General features: G+C 33.2%; 1 protein-coding gene across 3 annotated transcripts in view; it reads right to left on the reverse strand.

Moving 5' to 3' along the window:
- LOC143251965 (protein SCAI) overlaps positions 1 to 20,034 on the reverse strand; it is a 51,822-nt gene that overhangs the window by 15,739 nt on the left and 16,049 nt on the right. For 2 of the 3 annotated variants that reach the window (XM_076503377.1, XM_076503374.1), the window contains 5 exons: positions 18,661 to 18,772; positions 13,854 to 13,952; positions 13,035 to 13,187; positions 3,006 to 3,125; positions 340 to 526 (listed from right to left, as the gene is read on the reverse strand). In XM_076503377.1, the coding sequence (XP_076359492.1) occupies positions 340 to 526; positions 3,006 to 3,125; positions 13,035 to 13,187; positions 13,854 to 13,952; positions 18,661 to 18,772 (671 nt within the window). The remainder of the gene's footprint in view (positions 1 to 339; positions 527 to 3,005; positions 3,126 to 13,034; positions 13,188 to 13,853; positions 13,953 to 18,660; positions 18,773 to 20,034) is intronic. The other variant, XM_076503375.1, reaches the window with a different exon arrangement.

Genomic DNA, 20,034 nt, shown 5'->3' on the forward strand with positions numbered 1-20,034 from the left:
TAGGTCCTTACACAGAAATGGACAATAAAACATTTGTTAATTGTTTCAGTACATAATTTTCTATAAATACTAGGACTGTATTTTGTGTGTGTGTGTGTGTGTGTGTGTTATTATTATTGCATAATAATCACTGAATTAAATTTTTATACATTTATCTTGAAAGCTGACTTGAACATAATTCTACCAAATTTTGATTGTGTGTGTGTGTGTGTGTGTGTGTGTGCATGTATATAAATACATTTTTCTTCAGAATTAAACAAACTTTACTTTCATTTGACCAATTCTTTAAAAAGTTCTTCCTTTATTACAAACACTTATATGATCATTACTGTAACTTACTGTCATCCGGATGTTTTATATTGGAAAAACTTCCATCAGCAGAAAGGTAGAGCAAGAGAACACCATTTGCTGGAAGCTCTCTGAATCCAGATGCCAAGAAAACAAAGAGCTGACTAAAAGTGGGCTTATACAGAAGATACTTATGAGGGTTCTCTCTTTTGATAGGTCTTTGCTCTCCATTCTCTGGCTATAGAAAGAAATAAAATTCAGTTTTCTTCACAAACATAAACTTAAAAAGAAGGCTAATATACCATTTTAAACCTCAAAAACATATATTCATCATTAAAATTTTAAAGAAGAATTTTGTCTGATTGGTGTATTAGATATGAAAGCAAGACTGTCTTGTATTTATACATGTAATGTTGTATACAATATGTATTTTCAATCTTAATTATCCCGTTACATATAATCACATAATAAATTATTTTAAATTTGTTATCCATTTTTGACATCATTTGTAGAAAAAGTTCAATACATTCTCAATTACATCCACAGAAAGCTATTCACTTATAACCACATTTCTTTAACTTCTCTCTTAATGTTATCCACAGAAAGCTATTCACTTATAACTACATTTCTTTAACTTCTCTCTTAATGTTTGAAAATCAACAGGTTTTAACCAAACAAATTACAGCTTAATCACCTCAAACTTGTGTTATGTAACTTGGATATTAAAAGAATTACTTCATTTTTGAACTATTTCATATCACTTGCTTAAACACATACAGTTTATATATTAAGGTACCCAAACTGTTATCAGATCATATGCTCATTCACACAAATGATGCATTATTCATAAAATGCAACCAGTTCTGAAAACACATCTATGAGAACTCTTTGAACACATCAACAAATTACTTGCATTAATATTTTCATTTCATAGGAAAGTGCAAATAAGGATTTCACTATATTCTGTAAAACTTACCCTCGCAGTGAACTATGAATAAAACAAAGAATCTTGTCATCAATATTATGAAACCTACAATCAAACAACTAGAACCTGCAGGAACTGAATGACTAACTGGTACAAGGAGAAAACTGTTCCCAGCAAACAGTTTCAATTTTCAAAACCACCTGGTCTCATTTCAACCAGCAAAAACTAAAATTTCCAATAAGGAATATAAAAATAATAAACAATTCAAGAAATATCAAATATCTAGACCTGTTTTCCAAATTAATATTTATTTTAAAATGTTACTTAAAATCAATCTACTCTGTAAGAACAAAAAACCAACAACAAAGATTTTTAATGACATAAATACATTGTTCACTTAACTTTAAGTACTGATTTGGATAATGGTTAGTATGTTTACTGACAGAGTATATATGAAGTAGAATTACAGAACATACACCCTTGTGCAAATTAATTGAAACAAGATAGAAAGTTACAATTTTTTCAATTTTTTGCATTTTATTTCTGAGAATCCAAAAATTACTCACAAGTTAATACATGATATGACTGCCTTTATTTTTCAGAAAATCATTGATCCACTTTGGCATCAAGTCCACGAGTTGACTGTAATCTTTACTGATTTTTGGATCATGGTACTACACCTCAATTATGGCCTCAATTAGCTTATCGTTCGTAGTACAGTCTTTTCCCCAAAGTCTTTCTTTACAAATCGCCCAAAGATTTTCCATAGGATTTAAGTCTGGAGAGTTTCCAGGCCAATCCAGCACCTTTATTTGCATTGTAGTCATAAAATTCTTCACAAGTTTCGATGTGTGGCATGGAGCCAGATCTTGCTTAAAAATGCCAGATCCATCTGGAAATCTTTTTTTCAATTCTGGAACAACTCTTCTCTGAAAAACTTCGATGTACTGTGATCCTCGCATCATACCTTCTACAATATGTAAGCCTCCGACGCCATAGTAGCTGAAACAGCCTCAAAACATCTTCTTCAAAGAATGTTTTATGAACTGATTGATGTGAGATTCTCAAAGTTTCTCACCTGGAGATCTGTGAACATGCAGATTTCTTTGACCCTGTACAAAGAAATGAGTCTCGTCACTGAATAACACCTTCCTCCATTGTTCTTGCATCCAGTTCTTGTATTTCAGACCCCATTAATACCATTTTTTCTTCATTGAGTTGGTAAGTTGTTTTTTTACTGGTCTCCTTGCCTTCAACTGACATCAAGAAGCCTACGACAAACCTTGAAGAGCTGGCTTTTATTCCTTTGACCTCCAAATCTTTTTTTATGATGTCACTTGTCTTCCATGGATCTTTCACACTCTCCCTAACAATGTACGCATCATCTCTTTACGTTGTTTTCCTTTTTCAGCCACATCTTCCTTTACGTTTTGGACTGATAAATCCAGTACTCACCTTAGCCTTGATTACATAGCTGACAGTCGGTCAATAGGCTAACACCAACATCCGCGATTTCCCTGTAAGTCATGTCAGTGTGCTCATGCAGTGCCACAATTTTTGTACACTTTCTAGGAGTCACGTCCATTGTGTATGATGGCTGAAAGAGAACTGATTAGCAGTAAAACAAATAGCTTTATTTTTTAGAAAAATTTAACGCAATTTAAATGACGTAATATTTTACTACTTCTCAAAATTATGGTAAAATGACCATTTGTTTCAATTAATGTGCACAAGGGTGTAAGATAAGTTTCAAGTAAAAGTACACATGCATATTCTGTACAAATATACTTACAAATGGAACCCTGCCAGGAGCAGGAGAAGCATCATAAATTTGAGTGGAGTCATCCTGTGGTTCACGTTCCAGTGTTTGAAGCATACGGAACATGTCCAGGGTTAACTCACTAAATTTGGCCTGGAAAAAAAACAACAAGCTGTTGATGTAAATATACATAATATAATAAACCTAGAAAATTATATAATCCATAAAAGATGTTTAAAAGTTCAACCATTAAATTTTTATTCAAACAATTTACATGAAAGGAATATAAAGTTACAAAAAGTATTACTGTTCCATCATCAAGATGGAATTTTCAAGTGAATCAAGTGTTTTTTCTACAAAATATTTGTCCAACAAACAAGACTAGTTTCATTTCTTTTGGATTTTAAACAAAATTTTTCTTGAGCTATCTGTGCTAACTGTCTCCAATTTAGCAGTACCAGGTTAGAGGGAAGGTGGCTATTCAACACTGCCCATCATCAGATCTTGAGCTATGCTTTTCCTAACAAACAGTGGGATTAATCATCACATTTTTAATACACCCAAGGCTAAAATGGAGAGCATGTGTAATGATGGGGATTCAATCCTACAGATTGTGAGTCCAGTACCCTAAATACCAAACCATGTCTGGCCCCAACAAACAAATAAAAATAATAAACTTTATGTCCTAAACTGTCCTAAACTTTAAAAATGCTATATAGTAAAATCAAAATACAATTCTTACTACTTGCTTCCCAATTGTACCAATACCATTTATTTTCACTTATAAAAGCAGATGGCAGTTTTTAAACATCAGATATCTATGATTTGTAACAGACACCAACTTGATTTGATTCATTAAATCATCCCTTCCAGTATGAAGTGAATTCACTAAATCCAGGATCCAAAAACAAAGCTTAAATTACTATTGTCCATTACTTTGCAACAAGTTCTAATACACTGCTGGACAAAATCTTAAAGCCAATGAATATGAAGAAAAAAATTTGCAATTTGCATTGTTACACTCAACCACTTATTTGAGTGAAGCTTCAAAAGATGAAACTAAGAAAAGGGAAAATAAAATTAAACTTTTTAACATTTAATAGGGAAAATGTGAACACTATGAAATTAGCCTAACTACTAGCTGGTCAAAAGTTTAAGACCATACTGAAACAAAGCGTTAATCGGTAAACACATAATAAAATTTAGTCATTTGTGTTCAAGCATTAATGTTGTCAACATCTCCCACTGACATCTCCTGTGTTACATTGGGTAAAACATGGCAAAGGCTATAAAGTTGACAGAGTTTGAACGTGGCAGAATTGTCGAGCTGCAAAACCAAGGTCTCTCTCAACGTGCCATTGCTGGTGAGAATGGGCATAGTAAAACTGCTGTTGCAAATTTCTTAAAAGACCCTGAGGAATACAGAACGAGAATTTCAAGTAATCAGCCTACGAAAATTTCACCAGCATTGAGGATTTGATGGGTTGTCCGGCAAGACACCAGCCAATCATCGAACCACATTAAGGCCCTTACAGATGCAGAATACAGCTCAAGAACAATAAGACAGCATCTACAAGAAAAAGGCTTTAAAAACCGTAAACGTCTTCAAAGGCCATGCCTCCTTCCACACCACGAAACAGCTTGGTTAAACTTTGCTGAGAAGCACCAAACATGGAACATAGAAAAGTGGACAAAGGTTTTGTTCTCTGATGAGAAAAATTTAATTTGGATGGTCCAGATGGCTTCCAACTTTACTGGCACAATAAGGATATCCCACCAGAGACATTTTCTACGAGACACAGTGGAGGAGGTTCCATCATGATCTGGGGTGCTTTCTCCTTCCATGAAACAATGGAGCTTCAGGTTATACAGGGGCATCAAACAGCAGCTGGCTACATTGGCATATTGGAGAGAGCATCCTTACTGACTGAAGACCCTCGCTTGTGTGGAAATGACTGGATCTTTAAGCAGGACAATGCTGCAATCCACAATACCTGCAGGACAAAGGACTTTTTCATTGCAAATAACGTGATTCCTTTGGACCTTCCAGCGTGTTCGCCCACACTGAACCCAACTGAAAATGTTTGGGGTGGATGGCAGGGGAAGTCTCTTAAAATGACATCAATTCCAAACAGTGTATGATCTTCGTGAAGCCATTTTCACCACTTAGAATAACATTCCAGCCAGCCTTCTGCAAACGTTTATATCAACCATGCCAAAGTGAATGTTTGTAGTTATTTGCAATGATGGCCATGCAACTCACTATTGAAACCTCTCATAGAGCATTACCTACCTTGTTTAAGACTTCTTTTTGGCATGATCTTAAACTTTTGACCAGCTAGTATTTAGGCTAATTTCATAGTGTTCACATTTTCCCTATTAAATGCTAAAAAGTTTATTTCTATTTTCCCTTTTCTTATTTTCATCTTTCAAAGTTCTACTCAAACAAGTGGCTGAGTCTAACAATGCAAAATGCATATTTTTTCTTTATATTTATTGGCCTTAAGATTTTGGCCAGCAGTGCATATCAAGAAATTTAATTTTTTAATTGATGTCTTTAGTTGGTTGGTTAATTTAGTGTTTTATGGCACAAAGCAACTTAGCTATCTGCACCAAACATGTAGTGAAAAGTTAAAATTAAATTTCATAAAATTAATACAAGGAAATTAAGGTAAAACAAAACAAAGCTTAAAAAAATATAAATAGCATAAAACCAATGTTTACATCTAGTCTACAATGTTAAGAGAAAAACTACAGCAATACAAGTTGTAAAAGATTTTCTATATCATAATTGTAATTATCATAACTGACCAGGAAGACTAAAAGGTAAGTACAAAAACCACTCTTGTACATTTGACCCATAGCTGCTTGATGTGTGGTATAAAAGTCAGCTTATGATCAAAAATAAGCCCCAAGAACTTTGTCTCACGGACCACAGACAGCACAACTTCACCAATACAGAGTTCAGGATCAGTGTGCATACCCCGTTGGCAGCAAACCTGCATGCAAATGGTTTTAGAGAGAGTTAAAGCTGTTTGCTATGTCCACTAAAGCTTGAGAACTCTGTAGCTGCCACTCAATATACCTGTTCAACAAAAGAACTCCATTTGCAGCAGAGAGGGAGTTGTTGTTCAATGATGACCCACACAAAAGTGTACACTCAAAACACAGCCCAGAATCTCCTGAAAAGAACTAGAAAGTGTCGAACTCATTAAAAAATTGTTAATAAAAATGAGCAAATGGCCACGTGACCCATATATATGGAGGTCTTGCAAAGTACCACACCTCCATGTTGAATCACAAGCCTTCAAAGAATATTGATACAAAATGTTCTCTTTTGAGAAAGGTTTCTCTGATTGACGTTTCAAGTCGAATCAGGTGGTCTATGGTAAAATGCTGTTGTCAGAACACACACTGGGTGGGTGAGATGTTGATGTTTGATTCAAGAAACCGAATAAGACAAGAATTAACCATCCTCTCTCAGGTCTTACAGAGACAGCTCACCAAAGCAATTGGACAGTAGTTTGAAGAAATCTTGGAATCCTTCCCAGGCTTAGAGAAAGGTAGGACAATAGACTGGCACCAGGCATCGGGAAAACATTTTCCTGCCAGATCCAGTTAAAATCAATCAGAAGAAGAGCAAGAGAAGCAGGAGATAGAAGACACAGCATTTCATAATGTACATCATCAGATCCAACCAATGTACTGCCAGACCAACGAAGGGCCAGTTTGAGTTCCATCAGTGTAAATGGACGATTATAGTCATAGAAACAATCAGCTCAAAAGGAAAGATGTGATTTTTCTGACCAAATCTTGATGACTAAGAAGGTGGAGGAAGAAGCAGAAGTGCTAAATACCCAGCAAAAGCTTTCACCTAAAGTATCGGCAATGTTCTAGGTATCAGCTATTTCATGGCCATCAGAGAGCAAGATCGAGAGGGGGACAGAATTGTATTGCCTACTGACCTTTCAAATCTTGTCCCATGTGACTTTGGAAGTGGTGGTAGAAGATATGCTGGTTCTAAACTTAATTCAAGATTCCTTTTGGCTTTGATATCTTACCCACCAAGCATGTGAACGGGCCTACTTGAAAGCTATGTGGCTCGAGAGTGTGGGATATCTACAGAAAGTATCCCAGGCCCATTTTTGAGCCTTCCCCGTCATGTGACAGGCAGGATTCCACCACAGATGAGGATATTGTGGAAAATGTGTTGAGGGTTTAGGAATACAATGAGTAGCTGCCTGGATAATACAGTCAGTCACAGCTGCCACACAGTTATCTACTGATGGCTTACAGATGACGGCAGGATCAAGACCCCAGAGAACAACGAAAGAGGGCCAGTTGGCTTGTTCCAGCTTCCACTGGAGCACACAGGTCAGGTGGCATCAACCACAGCTAATCTTTCTAAAAGTGACAAGAAAATGATCAATGCCCCATGAATCTCTGTCAACACTCCATGAAATATGAGAAAAAAGTGAAAGGGAGCAGACAGAGAGACCAATAGCAGTAAAATACTGACTAGGTGCATGATAACACTATGTAACACAAATTTTGTTCCTGGATAGTATGTGTTATTTCTTAATAGCTTATGTAGTACAAGTACAGAAAATGGCCATTATTCCCTTCAAACTTTGCTTTTGTGACCTGGATAATGAAATTCAAAATTTAACCTCTTTCCTATGTATAAAAGGGGAAATTTGCACATTTTCATTTACATTAGGTCTGAATTAAACATATGAATCAAGATTTACATGTATTCATACTAAAGTTATAAAAAATGAACAAAAATGTTTAGAAATGAGTAGTTTTTCAAGATTTGCGAGTGTAATGTAAATCATTTTTGTGTATCAGCCTTTAAATATAGTCTCCCATCATGTTTACGTTATATGCCCCTTAATAGTGGCGTTCAAAATCCAGTACATCTTCATGGAAGCACTCACCTTGCTCCTCTGAGTATGCTCCCATTTTCTCCTTGAATTTATCAAGATGAGCATTAAGGACATGGACTTTCAGGGTCATCCTGCAGCCCATTTTTGCAACAAAGCTGCCCCAAGTTTTTTTTCCCTTCCTACTGAGCTTCTTGGAGAACTCTGTGCACTCCAGGATCTTCTTTATTTGTGGTCCAACAAAGACACCAGCTTTGACCTTTGCCTCAGAGAGCTAATGGAAGAAGTTTCAAAGGTACTTGAAGGCTGCAGACTCCTTATCAATAGCTGTAACAAATTGTTTCATGAGACCCAATTTTTATGTGCAATGGTGAGAACAACACCTTCTGAAGGTCCACTAGTGGCTCACACTTGACATTGTGCCTCCAAACAAAGAACTCGGTCCGTTGTGGTCAGTCCTTCCTGTTGTAGTGCTCTGCAGTGTCCCTGCTGTCTCAAAGGCAAAGATAACAGAGAAATTTAGTAAAGCCTCCTTGAAGACCCATCAGGAATGCCACCATTTTGAAGTCTCAGATAACCTAACAGTCATACTCATCATACTTCAAGGCTTCTAGCAAGGTCTTGATGCTGTTTATATCTCTTTGAGGTGCACCAAATGAGCCAGAGGAAGAGATGGATACTTATTCCCATTATGGAGCAGCACAGCTTTGGGGCTTCTGGATGCCATCCCTGATAAAATTAGATAAGTCTATGTGTTCACTTAGGCAGCTAGAACTAAACTGAAGTGGTTAGCCCCTGTATATATATATATATATATATTACTATGGAAGGTTCTAGAAAATTTTAAAACGTTCTTGAAAATTCTCTGTTAGTGACTCAGCACTGACTCTACCTGGAATGTTCTGGAAAACGGATAAATTTGAAAATTTCATTACCCAGGCCACAAAAGCAAAGTTTGAAGAGAAAAACAGGTCTTTTCCATTTACTTTAGGCATAAGCAATTGGGAAATAGCACTTTCTGTCCAGGAACAAGAAAAAGTAAAAATTTTGTTACATAGTGTAATAAGTATGAACACCAGTACTGAAAAGAAAAAGGTTGTGATACAAAAGCATACACTCAATGATACAACTCCCTCCCATCAATATCAGCACCTCCCAAGTGGGCATTATGTTCATCAAAGTACAGCAACTGTTCAATAAGAGCATCAAGATCTGATTGATCATCAGTCTCTCCAGGAGACAACAGAGAGTGATGGTACAACCCAAAAAAACACAGATGGCAAGGGTATGATCAAGGACATATCGAGTGCCAAAGATTGAGCGGGCATGAACTGGTCAACCAGAAGTGCCACACCTCCATGCATTCATCCATCACACAACCTGTCATTGCAGCATAAAGAAAACTGCTGAAAGTTGACTATGTTGGCAGGTTTCAAAAACGTTTCCTGCAATGAAAGATACACAGAATAAGAATAAATTGGCACCTTGATGTTATCTAAATTAGTACAAAAACCTCAACAGTTTCAGTGTATCAATGTAGCCATTTTCTATTTATGTGGAGGAATACTGGATGAAGAGCCCTTCTGTTTTCAACCACATCTCTTCTCTTTATTCTCTTTAGTAGAAAGAGTTCTATCTACCTCCATGGATTTTGCCCTGGGTTAAATGAGCAGGTCTCTTATTGATAGATGAAGATTCCATTGACTGAGGGTGTGAACAAATAATCATTTTGTATCTGCAACAGTGGAATAAACTGCAGTAGCATATGCCCAAGATGAAGTGGTGGACAGTAACTTACAAGTCTTCGGGTAAGAAATGTAGAGAATTGTTTCCAAACATTGTACCTCCTTTTCTGCCCACCCTGAGCAAGAATGAAAGTAAGAGATGAGCACCACTACAACTGACATAATGAAAGTCCATTTCGCACTTACAGGTATCATGGTCCTTGCCACCGCAACAAGCACACGCGGAGGAACAATGACATGATGTCTTTGAGTTACTGAACCACTGATATTGGAAACATTCAAGAGAATTTAGAACATATGGCCACACTTTGTAATTTAGATAACCCGCCTTGATGGTGGCAGGTAGACGTGGTGATGTAAATGTAAAAATTAGGACATTGGTCAGCATCAAAATTCTTTGCTAGTGGAGATATGCCTCACTACAGAAACACCATGGTTGGAGAAACCAGTGAGGATCTCTGACTCAGGGATGTTCTTCAAATCCCTCTCAATAATAACTCCTTGTGATAAATTCAAAGTAGCATTAGAAGTATCCTCAATGGGTATATCCCCAATGGCCTTCAAATGCAAGAGGAATTCAGTGTGTTTTGGAGTGGATGTTTCCACCAAGATGTCCCCAGAACGTAGATTTTTGACTGTCTTAGGAGAACCAGAAAGTCCCTCTAATCCCTCCTGAATAAAAGAGGGAGACATTTGCCCTAAAGATCTGTCTGATAAAAAAATGTAACATCAGAAAAATGATGTAAGGGTGTTGAAGAAGTTGAAGACTGCTCTTCAGAATCTTCAAGACATGGTTGTTTACCAATGGCCTGTTTTATCGCTATTTTATTTTTGTTTAAATTTGGGGAATCCATAATGAAGAAAGAATATTTTGGTGCCCACTGACCCCACTCACCATGGAATCTTATGAGAGAATACACTATGATGCCAAACAAGAACACTGTAGCAACACTAAAGTTTTGTGAGCACTTTCCCAAACACCAGCATCAGACACAATGTCTGCAACACCTGTTGAGAACATCCAACACTGGTACTCAGTTGACCACAGCCCATGTCTGCCAGCCGAGTGACCCTGGGGAGGGTCACTCCTAGGCCAACCGTCTACAGAAATTCAAGGCCAAAGTGGTGTGTCAGGGTTGGACTCCTCAACCAACAGAATCCTCTCCTCCCCTTCATGGGTTGTCACACACAGCAAACACATGGGTGGATGTTTAGATCCCAGAGGAGGTAAACCGAAAAAACAGAACCTTTTCTGGGAAGTCTTATCACAATGTACAGGAATCCACATCGAGTGGAGTCTGAATAATTATACGTTTTCATCTACATTTAAATTAAAAATATAAAGTATATTTAATACTCAGAAGTAGATTAAAAAAAAAAAAAACAGGTGGTTGCAAGCTATTTTACAATATCTGTGATATCCTTTTATATATAACAAACTTTGATCAACATGCACATTTTTTATATAAATTAGTAACATCTATTAAATAACAAAAATTTTTGAAAAGTAACCTGATACAAAATTTGCAAATGTTTCAAGTAAAATTAGTTGCAAATACTTTTTTAGTTTCTTAGCAAGTAGAAAATAGTTGCAAGTTTAATGTTTCTGGAAATACCATTGAATTATTGCATCAAATAGGTGTTTTTCTATTTCCAACAAGTAAATTACATTTGCTTGATTCTAAAGCTGTAATAATTAATACTAAAATAACATAGCACATAAGGCTACAATAAACTAAGTTATACTGAGCTGTACTTTTCTCACTGCAAGTGTCAAGATAGGAGACTGCAAAAAAATATTTAAGTTATAAAAATTATAATATAGTTCTTCAAGCTAAATAATGATAATGTGATTTTAACTTCATTGCATTCACATAATAAAATAAAAGAATGATTGTTAATTTGACAGGATTTGTCTGTTTGCAGAATTAAAGTTTCTTACTTTTACATAAAAAATACGACTCTCTCTGTACACAAACAGAAAAAAGTTATTTCAATTTGATTGGCACATCTGTCTGGTTTTGTATGGTCTGTTATTCAAAAGAGCAGGTATGGATCACTAACAGAGAAGGAAAGTAACTCATTTATGGAATAAAAAGATTAAAAATATCAACCTTGTTTATGTCACTCAAACAGAAGTGTTACTTTATTGAGTAAAAAAACAACACTAAGTAAATTAGGTTTGTCTTATATATAATGTATATAGTAAGAAACCTAAATTGTTAAAATAGTGTAAATAGTCTGTTAAACCAGTTTTCAAAAATTTATTGATTTCCTGTTTTACAAACTCTCAAATTCCACAAGTAACATTGTGAAAACTTAAAATTATCACCACTTGTGCCAACGTTCAGACATTTTAGTAAGTCTTTATAACTTGAATACTAAATACAATATTTAACTTGGCATAATCTCTAGCTTTTGCACATGCTAATGAAACAATACAGATGCGCACCTTATTACATGTGCTCAGTATATTACTATTTTCAGTTACGAAAAAAGGTAATATATGTTTTTACAACTTATTTCATTTAATCACACAAATAAAAATCATACTTATGTAAATGGTATTAACCCTTTAACTGAGGGAGTTGAGTTAACTTGGTTTCTGTATGTTGTGTTTCTCTTCTTGTATTGCTAATTCTGGATATTTTGGTTATATGGCTATGTACTGTTGGTGTAATTTATCAGCTTTTTACCACTTAAATAATGGCATCAAACAGATGTCATAGTCACACAGCTGCACCAGTTTTGACTGAAATTTTAGTGACAATTCATTTTTATTATTAGATTCTGAAATTGATGCCGAGTCGAGTTCAACGTTGATAGTTTAGAAGGTGAAAATAATCAAGCACAGGCTTTGTCTCAATTTCAGTCAAAATTGGTGCAGCCGTGTGACTATGACACCTGTTTGATGCCATTATTTAAGTGGTAAAAAACTGAAATTATACCACCAGTACATATCCATATAACTAAAATATCCAGTAAACAACACAGAAGAGCCATAAAGAAGAAATAATTGCTCAGACATGATAAAACAGCCTCCCCAACATCAGAACAAGTTAACTCATCTTCCCCAAGAGAAACACAACATTCATAAGCCAATTAACTATAGTAAATTTGACAGTATTTGGTTAAAATAATTCCTCATTCAGTACAAGTTTAAGTATATTCCTGGTTAAGGGGTTAAAAACTTATGAAACTTACAATTTCAAAAAACAGTAAATTAGATTATGTCACCATACAAGAGTGCAACAGTGGAACTTCAGACCAAATCAGATGGGAACCACTGATATAAACTATTAATATTTTGAAATTTTTTATTGAATTACTCACAAGCTTTAACTCATATTTGACTAACCTTACTTTGAAGACAGTTTGTAATAAAAATTTCTAACACATTTAGAGAAAGCGTAAAATGTCAGTGCACTAACTTGATCACAGCAGCTTCCCACAATCAAAATCTCTTGTAAGGTAAGGTGACTAGAAGAAACTTTTTCCATATGAGGAGTATTAATTGGGCTGAGGCGCTGGGACAAAACGATGGAGGAAGAGTCCACATCAACAACATTTACTAAATTATCTGCCTGTAAAATTACGAGAATATAGATATATATATATATACACACACACTAGTATTCATGGACCCAAAATTCTATCTAATGCATAGTCTCCCTAATCAATAACTATTTAATTTTACATATAATAATGAAATTATTTCAAGTGCATATATAACTGAGAATGAAAGCTTTAAATAAATATATGTATATAACACCAACAATAATAATCTGAAATGATTAGGAAATTCTCCATTTAAAAGTAAAAGCACAACATTCAATCATTACATTTTTAAATGTATTTCTTGCAAGGTTTGGATATAATGGTGACAGCACTTACTACTAAGTATACACATTCAGAGATGTTTTAGTCAACTATTTTTTCACCAATTTTAATTGAGATGCACAATCTTGAAGAGTCAGTTGTATGATCTAACATGCAACATTAACAGGTAAATCAAAATGCATGTCATAAACTTTGCACAGTGATACAGTTTTTTTTTTTTTTTTTTTTTGAATATGTTATACTTATGAATACATATCTACACATTTAGATATTTCTATATTCGTATATTTAAACATTCCTTTATCTGAGCTGAAGGGCTTTTGGAAAATATATGGAACCAAGACCAATTACACTCAGTGTTCAAAAATATTTTATATATGTTTTTAAGTATTCAAATGTAAAAAAATTACCTCAATAAAAGATTTGATCTCACCCAAAACAAGTGACCACTCTAACTGGTCTTCTGGTTCATAGGTGGCAGTGTAGTCATCAATTTGTTTCGCTAATTCCTAAAGCACAAAAACCACAAAATCTCTGTAATTAAATGTTCATTAATTATTTGTCTTGGAAGATTACAATAATAACAAACATAAAGCAAACTTTTAGGAATTTAAAACAACCAATAAGTTTCACAAATATGAATATTAAAATTAAATAAAGAGACCAACATGCTTTTCCATTATTTTGTGTAAATATCACTGGACAACAAAATATTTGCTACCAAAGAAAATTCAAATGATATGGGGTAATTTGATGATGTTGATTTCAAAAAAATGTACTCAAAATCAGTCCACCACTACCTCTATATTTTGAGTTACTGTAACATCTTATCAGCACTGCATGAAACACCATGCAACTTGGTACAGTAGATTTATGCTGTGAAATTATGTTTATACAAACAGTTTACTGGTTAAAAGGTATACATTTTTGATAACTTTAAATATTAACTGTTTTGGTGTAAAATTCCATATATTATTCATCCATATAATTTATTCTCAATTTAACTGTAATGAATTGTACCATATTTGTTCCACTCCCACACTCACCTAATCCACTCAAAAATAATGAAACCCTCGATTGGGCATAAAAGGGGTGGAGTCAAGTGCCTCTCATTCAGTTTGTCACTTCACCTTGCTCTGCACACAGGTTAAATAAAGTCCAATCTTCTTCCTCATATCATACCAATGATATAATCAAATTATGCAAAAACTTTAAAATAATTTAAACTCTAGTTTTGTAAACTTAAATCCTTGTACATTTTTTTTGAAAACCATTATTCTGAATGCTAGCTGCTTCTAGTTCAAGTGAAAACTGAAAGTGCAAAAATCACCTGAACAGTTTCTGTTAAATTTGTAGAAATATTTTAGTTTCACAAAGGAAAAACACCACACACCAATTAAAGGTAGCTTACTATCACTGTTTTGGGTGTGAAACTTGTGACCAAGAAAAACACTGGGTTCCACATGTGTGTTGTACAGTTTGCATATCTGTCTTAACACAGTAGTTGAGTAAGAGAGAGCAAGTTAGCAGTTCCCAATTGTCATAAGCCAAAACATCATCTAACTGCAGTTGCATGACTAATGTTTTTGGATATTCAGGAAAAACTAAACATTACATTAAATATTCAAATATAGCATCTGCAATGAAATAAATACCTCATGAGAATGGTTTTCCAGTGCCATTTCAATCAGCAAATTAGAAAACAGAAGATTTTTCTTGCAAAGAAGACACTGAATCATCATCATCCTCTTCATCTAGTAATTCTATTCCTGAGGCACCTCAAACTGCCTCCTCTGATCACACAAGAATAGCTAAATGCTCTGATTCATGACTTATCCCCAACAAACCAGCATTAGGAATTTCTTGGCTCTCTCTTATAGCAACAGTGTTTATTAGCTCTAGGAACAAATGTTTCAATTTACTGAAATCACCATCAAAGTCCTGCTTTTCAATACAGCAATCAAAATACTTTGTATTTCTGCACAAATGTTAATGCACTAACTGAAGAATTCAGTTCTGTACATCATTCCCAAGAACTGAGACTTTTTATTGACTCCTCTAAAGTTAGGCTGAAAGTTGTACTTTGCAAAATGGGAATGCTTAGCCATTGATTGCTGTTGCTCATGCTGCAAACATGAAAGAAACTTATCCAAAACATGTAGATTAAACATTCTTAAATACAATTTTCAATAAATAAATGAAGTTAATAAAATTATTTTCATGATATGCAAGACTATTTTGAATAAATCTATCATAACTCAAATACTACAGGTGAATGGTAATTTTAAATTTTTAGAATCAGCATCATCAAATTACTCAGTTGCATTTCTTCTAGTAGCAGAGAAAAGTTTTTGTTACCCATTGTAGTTGCTAATGAACTACAATATGAATGCATTTATTACTAATACACAAATTGCACATACATTCTTAATAACTGCATTCTAAGTGTATAGAATAAAGTTCAATTTGATATGGCAATATGATAAATGTGATATACTGAGTATAAAGTCTATGTTGTACCAATTTTCATTCACAGTTTTTATAAAAATAACCACAAAATTTAATTCAGCTTAAAACAATGTTATGTAATCAATAACATTACTGGAGAGATGGTAATGTTTCCTCTTTCAATGACGTGGCCAGTGTTCAATGGCCAAAAATCACGATGTGATACAGTTCACATAATGAAACTGAACAAATTTTATCACCCCCCCCCCGAGATTTACATTATTTGAAAATTTCTTCAGTCATAAATGACATGACATAAAAGTGAACATGAATGACATATGCCTCTGAATGTGAATATACATAGAAATAAGCCAGAAACTTTAACTATTAGCTTTAGAAACATCATAATACTAGCATCTTCAATTTCAATTTTAAGCTAGCATATATATAGAAAAAATCAGTTATAAAAACAATAACAGAACTTTTATTAAATGAAACAGTACCTCAAAAGATGAAGTGTTATAACCACAGCTTTCTTCGGTTTAAGGGTTAGTTTAAACTGATCAACTCTAAAATTACAAGCTGAGTCTATATGCACTCCCCATCAGTTAAACACATTTTTTAAACCATTTATGAATGAAATGCTTGTAAATCCATACTTTTGCTGATTACAAAGTTTCTAATAACAAAAGTCACAAAAGAAAATACCATTAATATTTTAATTTTAGTAATCATCACTTTATAAAGAAAATGACTCATTTCACCCAACATACTTTGATTAGTTTTTACACTGAGTATTTAAGTGTCACACAAAATATTCAATGTATTATAATATGAGAACATTAACAGTACTGAGCAATATGTAATATAAACAAGTCTGTGATCTGATAGGTAATAGAAAGAATAATTCTCTCTGAAGCATATTTCATTTATTCTAAAAGCTTGACTGTAGATAATGTTCAATGTCATGTCTTATTAAAATTGGCAAGATGTACTGAGAGCCACAAAAGAATTGAAAATAAACTATAAAGAAGACTTGGATATGCTGAAAGTAATGAGATATGAGAGCAAGGGTTTCTCCTACATGCCAGTTCAATGTTCTTCCAAATAAACTCTAGCAGTAACATCTATTAAACAATACAGCATGATAGGATATCTGAAATACTAAAAAAAATATTTTCATGTGAATATCATAAACATTCAAGATATGTTCAGCTACCTTCTAAAAATGGACCAGATAGCTCATGAATTGCCCAATTCCTCTGTGGCAGTAATGAACATCTGCAAGACATACATATTTCATGCAAGCAATTTAAAATTATTACTTTCACAGAGAACAAAAGATGATCAAAATGCAAAATATTGTCAATAAAGAGAAACAAAATGAAGCATTCCAAAAGAGCAGTGTTAAATTCCATAACTATTTAATCACTTGTATAATAATTCAAATCACAATTAGTCACTGTAAATAGAATTACAAGGCACTGTCAACACCAGTGAGAATCTAATAAAATAATAAAAGCTTAAAAATGAAAAGCAGACACATAAGTTGGAATGTACATTTTGGGTATCTAAAACTCATTCCAAGATCATTTTCAAATATAATGAAAAATCTCCAATTTGAAATAGACAACCATTAGAAAAGGACAGTGTCACTTTCCCACTTACCTATAAACCATAAATACACAAAAACAGAAACAAGTACTTGAGTATAAATTGTCTACTGAAAACTCTTTATTCTAAATAAAAAAAACACTTTTGAAACAAAAGATTAGCTTTTAGTTCAGCTTGCTAATTAAAGAAAGCGAACACAGTGTAATAAAAAGAGAGAGAGATTAGTACCCAAAACAGCACTCATCAAAAAGTCCCCAAACTGCTCTCTTTTTTCCTAGATCAAGGAAACATTGAAGCAATTTAAACATGAACTGTCTGCTTTCAAACAACACTCTTCATACAAAACATCACCTGCAGAAGTTTGAACGTTTTCAAACACTTACAAAATAATAGTTTCAATGCAGGATTGTGCAATTAGAAAAATAAAGGCTAGATGTAGGATCATGACACGTTTTCCCATCTGAACAAAATAAGTCAGTTAAGAAACTTAAATTACCAAGACAATGAAATAAAGTCAATACAGATTACTACTGAATTAAAGAACTAGCTCTAGCTTTCATGACATCAAAAATAAAAGATGTGGTAAAATGAAAATCATGCAGTGCATAAAAAAAAAAAAAACTAACAAAGAAATTTGCCTCAGCATAACATTTCATTTGCAGACAGAAGAAAACATACTGAAGATCAAAGGGCTAGAACCTTAATTTTTTCCACACTTAAACATTCTAATAATATGGGCAGAAGATAAGGCAACATCCTGAATTGAAAGACCAATCATAACATAGTTCTACCTAAATACAGTAACAAATAGTTTAATTCTTAGCATAGCCAGAGATGCAAATAACACTTATATCAGTTTAATTAGCTTAGTCTTACATACTAACCTTTAACAATAATTTTATACAAAGTTTAGACTGTTTGAAATACTGTACAGATCATAAAATACATTGCTCATGTGCTAATTACGATCTTTCACTGTGCATTCTTAGTCATTACTATTATGAGTTTGTTCTGAACTTTCTTTTTTAAGGGACAGTCTATTAACTCATTACATCTTCCACTAATTCTGTATAGCATTAACTATGGTACCACAAATATTACTAAGTCCACAGACATAATTTTAAAAAGTAAAATATATTCAAGTTTCATACTTACCCTAACCAAGTCTCTTACTAATTTCATCTTTTTGAGCAAAAGACAAACTACAATAAATCGTGCATAGTAGCGTAATTTCTTCACCATCAGATCTGACCTATGTGGAAGAGAACTAGAAGCCCATATTCATGTAATTCAGGTATGCAGATAACATATTTGGCAATCAAATATAAAAAATAAATTTAAGTACATGAACATAAAATTATTGTTACAATATATTTGAAAACTTTACACAAACTACATTTACAGTAAAAATACATATCACACTAACTATTATTAAAAAGCCAAGGTTTTCTCTATAAATTATTTCCTTCCATAATTATATTTAATAATTTTTAAATGTTTAAAATTACAAATGTATGTACCAATTAATTTTAGAAAAAAAAATGTATACAAATTAGATGTGAACAGAACAATACACACAAATTTACAGATTCTTTCAATTTTACATAGGATAATACTAAGTTTATATTTTTTTTTTTTCTAAATTCACGTTTGAAAAATCATACACAAGAATTTAGAAAAAAAATATTTAATATAAATTTAGTATTATCCTATGTAAATTTGCATGTATTGCTCTGTTCACTTTTAATTTGTATGTTTTTTCTAAAATTAATTGGTACATACAATTAATTTTAAACATTTAACAATTATTAAATATAATTATGGAAGGAAACAATTCACAGAGAAAACCCTGGCTTTTTTATAATAGTTAGTGTGAATTATATTAATGTAAATCTCTTGCAAAATATATGCAGTAAACCAAAACCACTACCTAATTTTGAATTTTTAAAAAATTATTACAAATATTTTTCTTTCATAAACCTTAATATCTTTTTATTAGAATTTCTGTATTTAATTAATATTAAACAATAACCAACACATACGTATAAAACACTTAAGACCACAAACTACTATATGTTTTTTTCACAAAAGTAGTTTTGTTTTTACTCTCAATTCAACCTTATATTAAATTTAGAACCAAAACTGGGATATTACTCATGCTATACTGAACTTTCACAGTTTTGTATGTTACACACAGTATTTTGAAGCAAAAAGATATTTTAGCTGTATTTTCTGCTAATATTTTTCCTAATCCTTAACCTTCTCAACTGTTTATCCTTGGCCAATCCCAGCTTCAGTAATTATTTCATTATTTTAAATATGCTGAACATCAAATTTTTGTTTTTACTCTCATCATTACATCTTGGTGCTTCTTAATGTTTAATATTATATACATTATTTGTACTGTTCTTATGTGTAAACATTTCTTACACTCTTTACAAAACATACATGCACATATTTGACTACAGCACTTGTACTTTAACTTGTATTACTACATACAAATATGTGTAGTCTTTGTAAACTTCATGT

This window comes from Tachypleus tridentatus, chromosome 6, assembly GCF_004210375.1.
Source record: "Tachypleus tridentatus isolate NWPU-2018 chromosome 6, ASM421037v1, whole genome shotgun sequence".
NCBI classification, from domain to species: domain Eukaryota; kingdom Metazoa; phylum Arthropoda; class Merostomata; order Xiphosura; family Limulidae; genus Tachypleus; species Tachypleus tridentatus.